Source organism: Anolis sagrei, chromosome 6 (assembly GCF_037176765.1).
Source record: "Anolis sagrei isolate rAnoSag1 chromosome 6, rAnoSag1.mat, whole genome shotgun sequence".
In the NCBI taxonomy this organism is placed as follows: Eukaryota; Metazoa; Chordata; class Lepidosauria; order Squamata; family Dactyloidae; genus Anolis; species Anolis sagrei.
The window spans coordinates 89,004,675-89,024,276 of record NC_090026.1 but is presented as its reverse complement, the minus strand read 5'-3'; the positions used below and the strand labels follow the sequence as shown (position 1 = coordinate 89,024,276).

At 37.6% G+C, this 19,602-nt stretch overlaps 1 protein-coding gene across 1 annotated transcript in view; it reads right to left on the bottom strand.

The window, feature by feature from the left end:
* RFTN1 (raftlin, lipid raft linker 1) overlaps positions 1-19,602 on the bottom strand; it is a 135,760-nt gene that overhangs the window by 73,868 nt on the left and 42,290 nt on the right. The window contains exon 3 of the mRNA XM_060781982.2: positions 10,887-11,073. Within this exon, the coding sequence (XP_060637965.2) occupies positions 10,887-11,073 (187 nt within the window). The remainder of the gene's footprint in view (positions 1-10,886; positions 11,074-19,602) is intronic.

Genomic DNA, 19,602 nt, shown 5'->3' with positions numbered 1-19,602 from the left:
AATACATATACACAAATAATGTAAATGCTAGCAAAGGCTGGGAAGTATAAAAAGAATTTGGGAAATAGATATTCACATCAGATTATTTAAAAACAAATGCATGAATGCTTAGCACACAAATCCTATACAACCGAATCTCAAAAAAGATAACCTTTAGAAACATTAACTTTCTTAGAAAGGCATTTCTACATGGAGAACTCAATATATGCTGAAATCATTACATAAAGCATCTTCATAAAAAAAAGCTGTTATCTACTCATGTAATTATGTAAAGCAGTTTCATTGTCACATGAGAAATGGCTTTTAAAACCACTGTACAGAACTTATAGCAAACAGGAAGCACAAGTGTTTCATATTCTTCTATAAAGAAACAGAAACTGAACTATTATGGTCTGAGAATCCCTAATCCAGAAATAAGAAATACTTCAAAATCTGAAACTTTTTGCCACCAACTGCCCACTGCCCATTTCTTTTTGCCACCAACTGCCCATTTCTTATTTCTGCCCACAGAAATAAGAAATACTTCAAAATCTGAAACTTTTTGCCACCAACTGCCCACTTCTGCCTTTGAGGCAGAGGCTTTGGCGCTCCTGCTTGTTTGTTTACAAGATGGAAGCAAGCAGCTGGTGGGCTCTCTGGAAATCTCCTGCACAATATTATAGCATTTCTTTATCAGATACAGGTATCAGATCCCTGATCTCTTCAGTCTCTCAAATCCTCAGTCTCACATCTCATAGACAACACAGGTAGGGAATGAACAAAGCTAAAGGCTGGAGAGAGGCACAAGGCTAGACAGGATCTATGAAATAGCAGGAGACGTGGATATCAACGATATCTCATTATGTATGTATATGTCAATGAAGGTATTCCAAAATCTGAAACAAAGCTGGAAAACACTTCTGGTTGCAAGCATTTCAGATAAAGGATACTCCATCTTTATCTTCTTCTGGGATGAATTGTAGATACCAAGAAGGCAGGAATTAGATGATACCAAGAAGGCAGGAATTTATATCCCACCCCCTCCCCAAAAGGACTCAGGATGGCTTACAACAAATAAATATAAAACCAAGCAAGAATACAAACATAATACATAATACATAATACAATGACAACATTAAAAATCGCAACTAATAATAGCATAATAAAATACACAGATTAAATTTGGCAGGATTATTCTTTTTTATCATTATTATTTGTTTGTTTTAATCCCTGAAAACTATTCAGAGAGCTTTGGTTACAGGATGGTGACGGTGGTGGTGGTGGTGAAGGAGGAGGATAACTAGGTGTAAATGACAATGCCGCTATAATGTTCTAAATGACCCTAGTATTACCAGCCATTGATTTAAATAGTTGTACAATTTATTTACAAACTTTTTATACAACTTTGACTGCAAAGCTTAGTAGCAGCACAAGACATCAATCAATAGTATATAAAAAGTGGGTTAAACCTGATATAGTTTCAAATACTTACAAACTGTAGTTGTCTTTATGTAGGTGTGTCTCTTATGCCAATAATATAGGTAAAACCCCACAAGAATGCATATAAGGGGAGGGAACTTTGATTATATCAGCCCAATATTGTGATAACTACACTGACTATCCATTTAAAGCCCTTCATGGTTTGGGACCAGGTTAGTGTATTCATATAAGATGGATCAGGTTTGAAGGCCAGTCTTTGAGGAGAACCTGAAAATAGTACTTTTGGGGATGAGAACCCCAAGAATGACCAGACAAGAGGCCATTCAGAATGATGATTTTTGAGAGCTGTAATCCAAAAATGTTCACACAAACACAATTCTGCCTAGAAGTCCTTGCTTTGCTCTAATAACTGGTGGGGAGTAGAGATGGTAACCCAACATCTCCTAAACTCCCTTCCTTGAGCAATTCCTTCGGTCCTTTCACTTGCAATATTGAAACAGACCTTTAACAATTATTTTCATTTAACTGTGTTGGTTTTATGCTGGTTTGGGAATTCTGACAATAACTATTTAAGTTCTTGGCCTATTTTAACATGATTTTCCTTACATACGGCATTATGTTTTTATCTTTCTAAGGGCTTACCCTGAACAACAGGGATCAAAACATTAAATAGACAAAGACCAATGCAAACTCAGCTTATCCTGCTCTCACCAAATGTTTGACTTGGCAGTTTCTTATACACTAAGCAGGATTACTATTGCAACACCACATCAGTAGTTCAATTATTTTCACTGTCTCATGACTGGTTTACCCTACTTATGACATGTCATACAGATTCAGATCAAATGACATATTTAGTCCATTGTTGTCATTTTGGGCTGGATTCTAATGAGAAGATTTTCCTGCTATACTAGATACTTTTCAGGGCAAATGTCAGGAACTGAACCATCAAGGCATTCCCTCTTCATCAAAAAGGTCAATGTACATGAGTATTTTCCCCTATTTTCTCCTCATGACAACCCAGTAAAGCAAGGGCAAGGAACTTTAATCTTATTAAGGCGTTTTGAATCCTGCACCAGGAGACATAAAAGGTATAAATTAAGTAACAAAATAAATAATAAATGGTAGATAACTTAAATCCACAGACTGATGTAGTCATTCGTGGGTACCACTTCAGCTTCTGGCATTTTCCAGATGGCCTTAGCCTTTTATTTTCTAACAACAGGCTTTATTTGGTTTATTTCTCTACTTCTGTATGGGTTTTAGTGTCATCTCAATGCTTTCAATGTTTCTCCTAAGGCTTTATTACAAGCAGAATTTTTTAAAGTTTTTATTTGTTTATTTGCATAAATAAATAAGTATAAAACTGATAATTAAAGGGAGCACAAGCAGCTAAATAGTTTTAGACCAATAATAATAATAATAATAACAACTTTATTTTGTACCCAGTCTCCATCTCCCCAAAGGGACTCGGGGTGGCTTACATGGGAACAAGCCCGATCAACATAGTTAAAATAACACATAAAAATTAATAAAAACAGCAACAAGCAATATAAAACAACAATGGCATAACACAATATAAAAACAACCATCAAACAGACAACCAGTAGCCTGAAATATACCAATACCATTCTGGGCTCATGCTGGGGCCGGTACAATCAGTTGTGAAGAAGGGCTGATAGACAAAGTGCAAGTGCCAGATGACAAAAACTGGGGATAAAGGGCAGTATAAGGTTGAACACTGTATCTCTAAGCAGAGGGTAGTAGTAAGTACAGGGACTGGAATTTGGGTCATAACTGGGAGCCAAAACTTTTCTGGGGAAAACTGTCTAATTAAAAGCACAATGGAACAGTGATTGCATTGTCTGCAGCTTTGAACAGTTCTTCCTCTGTGCATGAGGCAGGGCATTGTGGGCATGCATACAGGTGCAGAGTTGTTTGTTCCACTCTATAGTCGCACAAGTTGGAGGATTCTTCTAGGTAGTGCCATTTTGCCAGGTTGTCTTTTGATCTGTCAACTCCACTTTTGAGTCTGTTCAGGGACTTCTAAGTTGCCCATTCTTGGTTTGCCTCTAGAAGAAGACCCTCATGGGAGTCCAACTGGAATTGCCTAATTTTGATGCCCACAGGGATATTCTTGCTGTTGCGGCAGGATCTCATGAAATTTTTCCTTGATTTAAGTCTACTGGGAGGAGGCAGGAAGTCATACAGTGGGTGGCTTTCAGAGAGTTCAACCTTATTTCTCTCACAATTGGCTACAACATCCTGTCACCCATCAGGGTATTTTAAGCTAAAATATTTGAAATCTGTGCTCTTCTTTGGCCCTGTCAAACCATTGGAATGAGGAGCCCCCGGTGGTGCAGTGGGTTAAAGCCCTGTGCTGGCAGGACTGAAGACCGACAGGTCGCAGGTTCGAATCCCGGGAGAGGCGGATGAGCTCCCTCTATCGGCTCCAGCTCCTCATGTGGGGACATGAGAGAAGCCTCCCACAAGGATGATAAAACATCAAAAATCATCCAGGCGTCCCCTGGGCAACGTCCTTGCAGATGGCCAATTCTCTCACAACAGGAGCGGTTGCTCCTGACACGACCAAAAAAAAAAAAAACCATTGGAATGGAGCTCCTGAGAATGGAGCTCCTGAGAACCTTGTGAATTTGGCCCTCTGGTTGGAGACATCTAGTAATTTACTAGATGTCCCGAACTGAAGACAACATCATCTAAACATACTGTCTCATTTACTGTTATTACTGTGCAATGAGGCAATGACAGAATGGTGTCCTGAGATGGTTTTTAAGCAACTGATTTTAAAGTGGATATAAGTGATATTAATGTTTGTGTATATTTATGGTTTTATGTCCCAAGATTGGATGTTTGCCGTATATATGTTGTGCTCCGCCCTGAGTCCCCTGCAGGGTGTGAAGGGCGAATTTAAATGTTTCAAACAAATTATACTATCTCATGTACCATTATCTCACAATAATACTCTGCTATAACTCATCCTATGAATACATTCATGTCAGATATGCATGAATCTGATTGAGAAATACAAACACAGATCCAAACCCAATTATAAGTCCGATTACAGTCGATCCTCTGAGTAATTTAAATTACATAAATCAAATTTATATAGTGGATTTTCTCTAGCTGGGACGACTAACTGGATTTAGCACCCGGAAGGTAACACGAAATCTAAATAGCAAGATAATTTTGCTAAGGAAAAATCAGAAGAAGCAAGGAATATAATGAAAAACAAAGTAATTTAGTGGTAAAAAGCTATTCAAGATAAGTCTCTCAAAGACTTGTAATAAATTTACTCAGGCGCAAGTAAATTTGAAATAAGTCCAAAAGATGAAGGCTCGTTGTGGAGTCATGCAAATCACACAAAGGCAATTATTTGATAATTATAAAGTAAGATGACAGAGAGAGGTGGCCATAACACCTTTCTGTACCTCTACATGACCTTTTACAAAATCTATTTCTTTCTCTGTTATACATAACATGCCCTTCATTTTCTTATTCTGGCTGGTATAGTGGAAGTGAATCAGCTTGTAAAGGAGACATGCAGTATAATAAGCTGCCGCCTGCTAGCAATTCCTCTTCTGGAAGGGGCTTTCCTCCAAGTGTAAATCAGTGTGAATCAGTTCTGTCATGTGAGAATCACTGTGAATAAGCAGTCTCAAGATTAAATTCCGTATCTACAGCCTCCTTACACCCATCACAAGCACATACAAAAAAAAAAAAACCCTCTCCTTATAATTTTGAAATTTGCTCATCACCCTTTGGCATTTATTTTGTAATTGAGGTGTTTTCTGGCATTCACTCTTGCCTTTGTTCAAGGCTATGTCTGCATATTTTGTTTTCTCTATGTCTACATCCGACAAATGGAAGATAAAGTGATGTTTACATAGTCTGGGCAACAGGAATATATACTCAAATGATGTAAAAGCATATTTAGCTGCAGTTTCTTAAAACTCATATGATTATGAGCCTCTACTTAACTGTTCTTGGTTCCATATCTTTACTTTTAGGAACGACTATAGCATCTTGTGATATTCTATAGAACCTCAGCGTATAAGGAATATCGTTGTGTTCATAATTAACACTTAAGAGTAATAGCACCAACCATAGGCAAACAGTTATATGACCATGTTTAGTCAATGCAACGCTTGCTAATTGGCAGCTCAAAAGACATTTCAAACCTGCCAATTCCCCTCTTAAAATGTTTGCATCTTCATCTCTTCCTCCCTCTCATACCTGTCTCTGATGGTATGTCACTCTTGACTCCTATGTTTTGGATTAGGCTTACAAGCAAAGAAATGTGACAGCTATTGATACACAGTGAACTCTAATGAGTTAATGTATTGTTATATTTCAGTTTCAGAGGATTTAAAAAAAACACAGGTGGAAATCTTTAACTGATCAGATACATATACACATTGGGGATTTTTTTTAAAAAAAACAAACAAATCAACTAAGGATTTATACATAGACCATTATAGCCCTCTAGATGCTTTGGAGTATGCTTCTCACAATGTTAACTTCTGGATATACGCATGGGAGCTGTAGGCTATAAACATTCAAAGGCCCACTGCTATTGACCCCCATGTTGTAGACCAAAGGCTTGTAAAGCAAGAGTCAGAACTAATGTAAAGCAAGATTACTGTATTATCTCAGATTTCACATAATGGTTTGTTTTCTTTAAAGGTGTTCCCATGTAACAACAACAACTTTATTTTTGTATCCTGCCACCATCTCCCTGAAGGAACTTGGGGTGACTTACACAAGGCACAAGGTCCATAAAACAAGACATGACATAAAACACAATATAAAATACAGGTGCATAAAACATATAAACATGTAACACCAAGATAAAACTCAGAATAAAACAGAGCATCTAACAAGGAAACCTGTTCTCTGGTACATGGGCAAATTTCTCTGTGGGCCATGATTCTGATGTGAAAATATTTGCTAGTTAACAGTCCGTCGTCGTCGTCCCCCCCCCCCCCCCGCTAATTGTAAGGTGGCATATGCAACAAAGATGGAGGACAAATGACAAGGCAAGGCCATGAAGAAACAGGATTCGCTCACACACCCTCACACACAAGGCCAGTCAGTGGAAAGCTACCACTGTAATTCTTTTGCTGCTACCGAATATTTATTAAGGTTTCTTTTGCTGCCACCTTTTTAATTATTACATAGAGCACCTCCTTCAAAAGAATGTTTGAAAAGTGACACAAACTCTTCAGGTGAAATAAAACAAGAATATGTTGTTTATTTTGTTCTTGAACAGTAAATAAGCGTAGTGGTTTCAAATAAATAATCAAGCTTTACTTTTTACAGAGAATTGTCTTATAACTTGAGTTTTTTTAAAACAAATTTCAACACACAGGAATACAAACAGGATCTTTTTGAACCTTTGAAGGTTCAAAGGTGTGTTGAAATTTGTTTTTAAAAACTCTCTTCCACACCAGCACTCTAATCACTATAGAGGCCTACTATATTTCTTTTCCTTCTTCTTGAAGGCTTTAACTATTGTCCTCAAAGAGGTATCTTTCTATCAAACAGTTCCAAACATTCTTTCGTCTTTCCTTCCCCTTCAAAACTCCGAACTGACTTCTTTAAACACCAAACTCCCAACTGACAACTATGGCTGCCTTAGCTCCTTCTCTTTCCCTCTGGCTCTACCCGTCTCCAGTTGCTAAGCAATTTCCCTCCAATTTCATCAGCCAAACAGACTGCACATCCAGCTATGAGGCTGCCTGATCGCTCCACCCCCTCCCCCCTACGCTCTTTAGTTTTTGCAAGCCAGGCCTGTTTACTGCCTTTTACACCAACCCTGCAAGGTAGGCCAATCTGTTACAGTCTACAGTCATTTGAAAGGCCTGGATCAAGTCATCAGAGTCATAACTATAACATTAGTTTCGGTAAGACATCTTCAAGATGCAAATATACAGCTTTGTTAAGTCTCCATCTGTCAAATTAAAAATAAGTTGATCAAGAATCAAAATAGCAATGCCAGCACATATTAATTCAAGTGTTATATTACAAACACATACACATCAATCTGAAGTGTACAAAACAAAATAAATCCATTTGGATTCAGGTGATGTACAGACCAAGATGGATAAAAAAACAAGGCACAGATGCAGCTAGTACTATGTACAAAGAAAGGTTGCAAACAATCAATGCTTAGCGAAGGATTTAAAGTACATTACATTGTATTGAGAGGACTCAAAACAGAGTGGTGCTGTGCCATACAAATAAAGGCTAAAAGCTTTTAGTAACATAGCAGGTAGTCCTAGCTAAATTCACACGGCATGCAATTTCTGCTAATGAATTTGCACTTATAACTGAGCCTCCAGTAATCTTAAGCTTTTTGTGTATAGCAGCTAAAAATCCTAACTAGCTACAGTCTTTTAAGCAAAATGTCAAAACTAAGTTGTTTGGCTACAAGAAATTTCTTTTTTTCCCCTGTAGTTAAAGATTAAAATGCCATGCACTCTCTTCTAACAAAATTCCAATCAAACAAGGCAATTAACCTACCATTCATGTATGTTTTATATCACAGAAAAGTACAACTTATGCCAAACTACATTACTTCTGGAGAGAGGATTATACTGTTCATGAGATCGCAACCACTGATGCCTAAATCCTAACTATCTTTTTTTATTCATTTATATTTTCCATCTTGTTTATGACAACACCCAACAAACTCTTGGCTGACTGTTGTGGCTACTCTTTTTCCTCTGTTTCCTTAATACATGGGCAAGAATTGATTTCTGGACTATGACTCCAATCAGGCCTAGACAGCACAACCAATGGCACAGAATGCTGGAAATTGCAATCCATCTCTGGATCTGCAGGACAACACAATTCCCACTCTGCCTTATTGCAGACACTGCAAATATTACTATTAAAGTTCCTACTTCTCTAGCAATCATTCCACCATAATATATGGACACACTCTCCATTTCAAGAGTCTTAACATTGGGTGAATTATTGCTAAATGCATAGAACAAGCCAGATACAGGCAGTCCCTGAGCTACAAACATCCGACTTACAAACTAATCAAAGTTAAGAATAGGGCTGAGACAACAGAAAGTGAGAGAAATCTACCCCTAAGGAAGGGAAATTCACTCCTGAAAGAGTTATCATGGGGAAAAGATGTCTCCACTGAAGCTTTTCCACCAATCCTTGTTCCCACAACAATATATAGAGAGGGTTGGGGCTGGAGTTACACTTAAAAATGTACCTGTTCCAATTTACACACAAATTAAACTTAAGAAGTAGCCTACATAACCTATCTTGTTTATAACTTGGGAACTACCTATAGATTGAAATCATTGATCATTCTGTCACTTAATTAGAAACATTTGTGGAGTAGAAACTACACAAGGAAAAGTACATCAAAAGGAGGGGATTTAATGCAAACAGGCTGTTAACCTATGGAATGTGGCAAGGTTCAATACTGTCCCCCGTGCACAGATGTCAAAGAATCCCTGGAAATCCTGATTCATTGTCTGGTTACAGCAGTGGTTAACCTGTGGGCCATGGACCATCAGTGGGCTGTGAAACCAAAATCTGGTCTGTGAGCCTCCTTCCTCTTTATTTATTTATTTATTTATTTATTGTATTTTATTTCTGCCCCTTTCATGCCACCTGCCACTTTTTCCCTGTGGTTGACCTGCCCCAGCCCCTTGGATTGAACACATCAGATCTAGATTATTAAATATGGGTTTCTGTGGGCAAGCAGATGGCAACTACTGGATGACATATGTTCTATATCAGAAACTACAGCTGATGTGGTCTATCCAATGCAATTTTCTAAATCAGCACCCCAAATAACCAAAATGAATCTAAAGTTGACCAAAAACTGATTCATAAACCTTTTGGTACTAATGTTGGAGAATGGTCCTGGTCAAAGCAGTCCCAGGTTAAAAAAAAAAAGGTTGGGAACCACTGTCCTACATAAAGGGCTGTATGTTTGTCAATTTAGGTATATAATAAACTGAAATTCAGTTGGTCAGGTGAATGTCAAACTGAGAAAGAGATTGTCTGCTCTGGTGAGGTTGAACCTTCTCAGAAAAACCTGATTCTTCAGAGGACTCTTGGATCCAGTATGGATTCTGGAAGACCAAAAGGCTGCTGTGACCAAAGGTGCCCTTGCTCTGCTTTGAGATCCTCACTAAAGAGCATGTTACGTATCCCAACAATCTGAGAGGTTATGTAAGTCTAGGGAAAGAGAGCTTTCTTAGTGAGAGGAATCCTCATTTTTTAAAAAACTCTCATCAAAACAACTCTTTTGTCAGAAGCTTTACAAAATCTGTGACCATCAGAAACAGTGAATCTCTTAAGAGTGGCTTGTTTTTGGGCAAAACATGGTGAACTCTTCTCTTATACCAGCTGTCTATAACAATGGATTTTAATAAGAAGAAAAAAAATCCAACTTTCTCCCGAAACTCCTGATATTTGCAAAAGAATAAAGAGAGTGATCACCAAAGAAATTTAAGAAGCAAAAATCTCTCCCCTCAAAGTCTCCATAGCCCAATAGAGAGAAAAAAACAATCTGTAGTTCCAGGAGGATCAGAAAGCAATCTTCACACTCGGGTAAAGAAGTCATTCAGAGGTGGCAAAAGATTCTTGTCACTCTGGATTTATTTTAAGTCAGTGTAAATTCATCATGTAACCCTCATCAGAATATTGTGGTCATTCAAGAGAAAAGTGGCCAGAAACATATTACAAATACCAGTTAGAATGTATGGTATTTACCGATCACATTTACATGTTGAACATGTCTTCTACTCATCAGCATCAGAAGGACCAAGGTTTCATCATCTCTTCCATATTTCCCCAACGGCAATTTGAGAATTTCAAAATAAAAAACAAACAAATGTATAATCCCCTTTGAACACTGTTGTATCACTTAGCAAGAGGAATCAAAGGAAAACTTGCAAAACAAAACACCACACATGCTTGACAAAAATATTTTTAAGTATCTTAAAAATTAAGAGTTTATGGCATTGTGAAATGCAGGTATACATTTTTCTACCTTTTAATATGGAATGACTTTCAAAGCAGTGGGGAAATAACCATTTAAAAACAAATTCTTCTTGCTGCTTATTACAAAATAAGATTTCCACAATTTATTTATTGATTTGTTTATTTTATTCTAATGAATAATTATATAATATAACATAATCTGTCCTCAAATTATCTGCTCAGGATTAAGTGTTTCCTTGTGATTGTGTTTCAAAATATGGAACACATTTCAACTTGTTATATTCAAAGCTTTCTTGTAAAGCTGAAGATGGATTATAAACACAGAAAACTTCCTAAGCGTGTAAAAATAACCAAGCCTTGCACAGCAAATATTAACATGACATTGCTATAATTTCCTGATCTAGGTCAAATCTCAGCAGGAAAGCTCATTGCCTATTTTTATTCCCAGTTCACTAGAAGAGCTTTACCTTTCTGTTTTCTTGATCAGTACAGCCCTGAAGATTTGTTCCTGGGGAGTCTTTTCATTCTCATTAGTTGGCTGCACAAAGGGATGGACAGCAGCCAAGATGAAGCCCTGCTGGTACAATTCTTGCAGCTGAGCTGGAAGATCACGCAAAGAAGAAAGCCTGATTGCTGATGATCCCGGTAACTCAGCTGAAATCAAAAAAGAGATTGATCAATAATGTTAAATTATGTTATGCAAACGTTAAAATTTGTAAACATCCACATAGTCTATGGTAAATAAATAAGTTTCACACAATTCTACAGAGCTGCTGAATTTTAACTGTTGATTGGAGGCACTTCCTTTGGCATTCCAGATTACCTAAATCACTGTTCATCATTTTATCAACAAAGGTAAATATTATGCATAAACCTGAGGAGGACCTGTAAGGCAGCAAAATCTATAGCTGCATATAATGCCAGTATTCTAAAATGCAAATTCCCCTTATCTCCCCAAGAAATGCACTCTGTACTGTGCCTGGTTTCTCTCCTCACTTCTTTACTTTCAGTTGCCAATATACCGTATATTTGACTAATCTATTTGGGAAATTTATTTTGACACATAAATTTGGCCACATATATTATTTGGGCAAATGCCTTGCATTACAAGTAGGGATAAATGTATCATTTCATCCTACCATTCTTCAAAGTCTAACACTGATATCTCCCTGCAATGTTCCCTGAAGAAAACAATTACTATATGCCAATCTTTATTAAAACTTCTTAATGAATTCTAATTAAAATTGTTAATTTATCCATCTCTACAACACGATAATATAATGCCATCAGCCAGTCTGATATGTAAAAGTTTATTTAAGGTTTATAATTAAGGGAAGTAAGATAATTGGATAATTAGAAACATTAGCTGAAGAACTGGAAGTCATTGTCTTTTCCCCCTTTCCATTTCTTTTTATTTTTTATTATGTAATTTATTAGTTGAACTTTGTAGTGTAGTGTAGCTATATTAATTATATCTGTAATATTATTTTAGGTTAGCTATGTTTTGTATTTTTGTCGTTTCTCAATTCTTGTTGTTTTATGCTTTGGTTTAATAAAGACATTACCAAAAAGTAAGTAGGGATAAATATGCACATGAACAAGAAAATGTACCAAGGGGTACGCTTTCAATCAAAAGCCATTATTAAAATGCTCTGAACAGCATTCATACACACACACCTTTTCCAATCTCTCCATCTTTGCCAGTGTTGACACCAATACACAACATTTACCTCTTTAATTATGTTCCCATATGGGAGAAATGCAAACTTTGAATCCTGATCTTGTGAAAGATTCAATGTACCTTGTTTTTATGAGCCATCAGTAAGAGTAAACATGTACTGAAGGCACTCAGGCCTTTGAAACAGATTCTGTGCAAAGCCCTATGGAATACAATCTTTATAAAAGAAAGGAAGCTATGAAAAAATTATATTTATTCTACTCTCTTTTCCATAGGGATATATGGTTATCCCTTTCTGAATAATGAAAAGTTATCACAAAAACTAATAAATATTCAAAACTAATAATAAAAGGAACAATTTAAATAACAATAGGAGAAGCTAGCTGCTACTCTGCACCCTGCGACAGTTTATCTTAGCCTCCAAGAACCATACGACAAGAATATAGAATAGAGCTTCTGAATGAGGACATACAAGAAAATTATTTCTTTAAATAGAGAGGAAACACCCAAGAAATTTATATACTGAGGAATGATATACTTGCATTTCTATCAAAGTATAAAAAGTAAGTAAAATTAATTTTAAAAAATATGTAATACAATACAATGCACCTGCTGTAAAAAATGAATAAGCAAGCAGGCTGTCAGTCAACCTAACCTGATACAAGAATACAAAGGAATTTTTCAAATGAAGAATGTGTTTTAAAAAAACTTCCCTTCTTAGCATTATAGTCAATTGCTTTTTAAAATCTGTTTTTGATGGTAAATTCGTGAAGTGGGCCTATTACATTACCTGTACTGTATTATTTCAAAGTAAAAGCTAAAGAAATAAACTTTTCTCTGTGATATGCAGACATTTTCTCCCACCTCCTTGTAGATCAGTGGTTCTCAACTTTGGTCTGTGTACCACCAGTGGTCCACAAGAACTAAAATTTGGTCCGCAGTCTCAACATTACTACACTGTTGCAACGAGAGCAACTGGTCTCCTGAAACCCTCTTATAGTGCTTATAGTTTTCTGTAGGTGAGGACATGGCAACTACTGAATGACATATATTCTATAACAGAAACTAGAGTTGATGTGGTCCACCCAATGCAATTTTCTGAATCAGCAACCCAAATAACCAAATGAAACCTAAAGTTGACCAAAAACTGATTTTTTACCCTTCTGGTACTAATGCTGGAGAGTGGTCCCTAGTCAAAGTGGTCCCTGGTCAAAAAAAGGTTGGGAGCCACTGTTCTAGACCAATATGTTGTTATATTTATTTAAACTGGGTAGGTTTCTCAGTTGTTAAAAGCACTAGGGATCTTCTCATTGAGGGCTCCTTAGCTGTAGAAGTCCCAACCATGGGAGGTTCAGTTGGCCTCCCCATCACTGTCCTCCTGCGGGAAGACAAGGATGTTTCTATGCAGACATAACTTTGTTCTATGTATAAGTTGGTATGGAGTGGTTTTTACCTTGCGTAGGTTCTGTAATCTTTCTTATTAATGCACTTTTAATTATTTTTTTAAATTTATTCTTCAGTGTACTATTTGTTTTAATCGATTTTTAGCACTCCTAGGCACTTTGAGTGCTCTTTTAGGAAAGGTATACATCCAAAGGAAAGCCTTTTCAAAGTCTTTATAAATCTCCAAGTCTCACACAACAGCACTACACAAACATAAATAAATTGCCTGTATCAGTTTTCATAGAATCATAGAATCATAGAATCAAAGAGTTGGAAGAGACCTCATGGGCCATCCAGTCCAACCCCCTGCCAAGAAGCAGGAATATTGCATTCAAATCACCCCTGACAAATGGCCATCCAGCCTCTGCTTAAAAGCTTCCAAAGAAGGAGCCTCCACCACACTCCGGGGCAGAGAGTTCCACTGCTGAACGGCTCTCACAGTCAGGAAGTTCTTCCTAATGTTCAGATGGAATCTCCTCTCTTGTAGTTTGAAGCCATTGTTCCGCGTCCTAGTCTCCAAGGAAGCAGAAAACAAGCTTGCTCCCTCCTCCCTGTGGCTTCCTCTCACATATTTATACATGGCTATCATATCTCCTCTCAGCCTTCTCTTCTTCAGGCTAAACATGCCCAGTTCCCTAAGCCGCTCCTCATAGGGCTTGTTCTCCAGACCCTTGATCATTTTAGTCGCCCTCCTCTGGACACATTCCAGCTTGTCAATATCTCTCTTGAATTGTGGTGCCCAGAATTGGACACAATATTCCAGATGTTTTGAAAGGTTACAGCTTTCAAAAAATTGTTAATGCAAGGCAATAGGTCCTAACCTGTGATCTGTAGCCCCCTGAAGGGCCATGATGTCCTCACAAGAGACCTGCAAAGTCCTTGGAGAAAGGGTTCTTGGTGCCACAGGACTTCAACAAGGAAAGCAAGGGAAAGTCCTGATTCCCTTGAGATCAAATATGAAAGAATAGGATCATTCTGAACTTCTTTTGAAGGGGGCTTGTATAAGTGACTTCCTCCCTTACTCCCACTTCTCCTGCTTCACTTAAATGTCAGAACTCCTTGGAGAAAACCCCAGCAGGCCACTGGACATGTGAACAGTCCCCCTTCCCTAAAGGCAGAAGTGGGTGTTTGGGGCAGGAAAAATTCAAGTTTTAGAGTACTTGAGATTTCTTGATAAGGGAGACTCAGGGCCCTTCAACACAGTCATATAACCCAGAATATCAAGGCAGAAAATCCCATAATATAGTTTTCTGCTTTGAACTGGGTTATTTGAGTCCACACTGCCATATATTCCAGTTCAAAGCAGATAATGTGGGATTTTATTCAGCTGTGTGGAAGGGGCCCCAATCTGTGTTGCAGTTGTTAATAATTTAAATTTGTATGTAATCATTCCAATAAAAATATAATAGGAGTGTATGCAATTACCTTTTCCTCCCTTCTTTCTAAACATAAGTACCCTTGATAAGCAACTTAAAAAAATATTTGTTGCACTTCAGGTTTCTAAATTCTAAATCTTGTGAGTCCATGTCAACAAAAAATACTTGGTAAAGAAAAATGTAACTCTACTAATTCAAGGTCATCAGTATAAACTAAGTAATGTTCTCCTCCTGGTTTTTACTGCCTGGTTTGTCTCCATTTATTATTTGCATAGAGACTGCCCTGTTTGTCCTATGTAGAATGTGGAAGGCACTGCTGTCAGATGATAGCATATATCACATGGGAAGATGAGCAGATGTTTTGTTATGTTGTGGCTGGTAGAACTAGGTCTTGCAATAATAATGCCTCGCTAGATGTGAGGACCAAGTTGGCATCTGGGTTTATTGTAATGTCTGGTTCCTGTATTCACGTCTCTATTATGTGGCCTGTTTCTAGTGATTAACTGCTTTGGGCTTGGGGCCACTCTACCATCTGCCAGCAATGCTTTTTTGCATTCTGCAAAAGGCTTAGAGCACCCTACTGCTGGTTTTGAAGTAACCACGGTCAAATAAAGAAACTTCAAGGGGAAGCTACAGTGTGAAACTTACAATTTTTCACAACATACAAATAAATCTCCTTTGGTTTGAATAAAAATTATAGTTATTTATTCTAGCACTTATAGAAAATAGTTCACCAATGCCAGGAATATTTCTATTGTGGTCACCACAGTTTTGTTAATGGTCCTTGCAACTATTTTCTCTTGGGCAAATGTCCCAGTCTAATTTTTGTATTTAATTTCCTTCTGACGTCACTCCTTTACATTCCTGACCCATGCGCACATGTATGCCTACCAACTATTACAGAAAATCAACCCTCAAAAACCTGGGTCGACTTATCCACAGGCTAATGTGAATATTGCAACTTAACTCTTATTTTAAAAAGGAAACAATTCCCTTCTCTGAGGATAGTGGCAAAAGGCAAGAATTTAGCCTTTTGGAATTTAGCCGTCCAGGAAGAGACTAAAAGCACTAAGCCCCTCAACTCTCTGCCATGGCACCACTACTGGCCTTTTTAAATGTCTCAGTGGGAAAATTGTGGTCACGGCCAGGGACAGATGGCCTCCTGGTGCTTTCCTCTCTCTGAGAAATGACCCCCAATTTATCCATATCCATAATTTGGGCACCAAAATTTGCTCTCGACTTATACTTGAGTGTATACAGTAGATCATGACAAATATGTTGGTCTGCAGGGTTCTCAAGACTCCCTGTTGCTATTGCTGCAACAATTATTCCTCTAGAAATCCCTTCATAAGACACTTAAGGTTTAATTGTAAATAAGAGTAGACCTATTGAATTATCTGATTGTGAGTCAACGCATGAATAAATCCTGGAGGAGGGTAAATGCTTCTCTTATCTTTGAAAGGCGGCCGGGGAGGGGGGGGGCAAACAAATACCACCCAGTCAGCCTGATATCAATATTGGGAGAAGTTCTAAAGTCAGATCATTAAAGAGACTGTCTGTAAATACTTAAAAAGGAATGTTGTTAACACTGAAAATCAATGTAGGTTTCTCAAAAACAAGTAATGCCAAATTAATTACAAATAATACAAATAGAATTACAAACTTGGTAGATGGTGGGAATGCTGTAGGTGTAGCATATCTAGATGTGGACTAGACAATGCTACCATTAGGTGGATTTGTAGTTGGTTGACTGATTGAGCCCAAAGGGTGCTCATTGTGACCAATGGTTCCTTTTCATTCTGAAGATGAATGAGGAGCTACCAGGTTCTGTCCTGGGCCCAGTTCTATTCAACATCTTTATAAATTACTTGGATGATAGAACAGAGGACATGCATATCAAATTTTCAAATGCAACCAAATTAGGAAGGCTAGCTAACCACCAGAAGACAGGATCAGAATTCAAAATTACTTTAACAGATTAGAGAGCCAGGCTAAAGCTACAAATTGAATTTCAACAGGAAAATTCTAAGACAAAAAAAGGAAATGCACATATATCTGGCTTGACAACTGTAAATGTGAAAGGGATCTAGGAGTCTTAGGCCCCTTCTATACTGCCCTATATCCCAGGATCTGATTTATTTATTTATTTATTTATTTATTTATTTATTTATTACATTTATATCCCGCCCTTCTCATCCCCGGAGGGGGATTCAGGGTGGCCTCACAACCGGCAATCATTAGATGCCCAAACAAAGACAATTATAATAACAGTTTACATTTAAAACAAATTACACAAGTTAAAGTCACACCCCTGATTATCTGCTTTAAACTGGATTAAATGAGTCTCCACTGCCAGATAATCTAGAATAGTAAGATAAGGTAAAGTTGCCCCCGACATAAAGTCCAGTCATGTCCGACTCTGGGGGTTGATGCTCATCTCAATTTCTAAGCTGAAGAACAAGCGTTGTCTGCAGACACTTCCAAGGTCATGTGGCCGGCATGACTGCATGGAATGCTGTTAATAATAATAAGATGATGATGATGATGATGATGATGATAAACTAATAAGATAATCTGGAATCAATTCCTAGGATATAGGGGCAGTTTGGAAGGGGCTGAACATGAGTCAACAGCATAATGTGGAAGCATAATGATTCTAGGCTGCATCATAAGAGTATAGCGTCTACAGGGGAAGTAATAGTACCACTATATATTCTACTTTAGTCAAATCCCACCTAGAATATTGTGTCCACTTCTGTACACCACAGTTCAAGGTGGATACTGAAACTGGATTATGTTCAGAAAAAGATGAACAAAATGGTAAAAGGTCTAGAAACTAATTATGTCCTAAAATTTATTTATTTATTTATTTGCCATTTTTGTACCCCACTATTCTCTACCTTGAAGGGGGCTCAGAGCCTTCTCAGCCCACAGGTGACTCAAAGCAGTTTACAGAGGCAACAATTCAATGCCCACAATACCATAAAATACAATTAGAACATTAAAATATAATATAAAACCATAGCAAGATCAATAAAAACATATATCATTAGTATCTCCTTGTTAAAACATTGTCCAGTCACATCGTCCAGTTGTTCCATTTTCCTATGTCTGTTACATTGCATTTGCCAGTGCTTGCTCAAAAAGGCAAATCTTGACTTTTTTTCGGAATGTTAAAAGGGAGGGGGCTGATCTGATATCCCTAGGGAGAGCATTCCATAGCCGAGGGGCCACCACAGAGAAGGCCCTGTCTCTTGTCCCAGACGTACTTGTGACAAAGGCGGGATCGAGAGCAGGGCCTCCCTAGACAATCTTAAAGTCCTAGACGGTTCATAAGGGGAGATGCTAAAACCCCATTCCAAGATCCTCATAGCAGAAAAGACAAGGAATATAAAGTTGGGGGTTTTTTTTGTAAAGGTTTATCTTGTTGGATTGCTTACTTCCTTGCGACGTGAAGAGACATACAGTAGTTTGAATTCTGATTTTTCTGTTCTTAAGTGTAAACCAATGACAGCCTCCTATTATGTTAGATATTTTTACTAATTATGTTAACATACAATTGGTAAAAATATTTTCACTCAAATCAGAGTATTAAAACACATAAAAACAAATATTAAAATCACATAATCTAAAGTCGTTATCCAGGGCCTTTCCAAAATATCATTGCACAGATTCTTTGTGCAATGATAAAATAAGTGTCTTAGGGAGTTGGTTAAGTTTAGCCTGAAGAAGTGAAGGTTAAGAGGTGATGTAACATTATGTTTTTAAACAGAGGCTAGATGGCCAACTGGAACTAACATCGGAGGCCATCATCGGTTTACACTTAAGAACAGAAAATCAGGTTTTAGCCTCATACAATGACGTTATAGTTAGCTAGAGATAATGTGACTTTTTCAGGGTGATCCTATGAGACTCACACATGAAGATTAATATGAATTGAGTTTTGGAGACAGACGCTGGAAATGCAAACAACAGTACAATAAGAGATGAGGCTTTCAGAGACTTGCTCTTTCTCCATGAACTTGGATGGAAATCAATTAAGGCAGGACCAGGGTAGGGGTTGACTTAATATTGTTGGTTTGTTTCTAATTCCCCTCAGCCCCACCTGGTCTGTCCAATGGTGAGAAATGAAGGCAACTGTAGTTCAACAACCACTAGAATACCACAGTTTCTGCATGCCTGATCAAGGCAGAAAGAGAGAAGTCAGAAAACATACAAATATAGGAGTGACAATGTAATATTAGACTAATGGTATTATTTACTTCATAACAATTTAAAGCACGATTGGGAGGACTGCACATACAAATGAGACAATTATTAAGTGCAGGCATTCTCCAAAGGAGAAAAGAAAATAAATGAGAGAAAAATTGTCATAATGCTGAATGTTGAAAATCACAACAGGTATTGGAACATTCCATACTCCATTGGATAGATAATTTCCACCCTTAATTACTATGCTTACTAAATGTCTTCCCTATCACCACCAATTATTTTGTGTGCCTCCTGGCCATAGTTATCCACAGATTTTGCAATCTGATTTCTCTAATTGCAGCTCACACAGCAGGGAATGCACAGAAGAAAACCAGTGCTCATTTTCTGGACAGATGGAAGAACATTTTTAGTGATGAAATTGTATTACACTAAAGAGGTATAGCAGTAGGATGACCTCTAATGGCACTCACCATT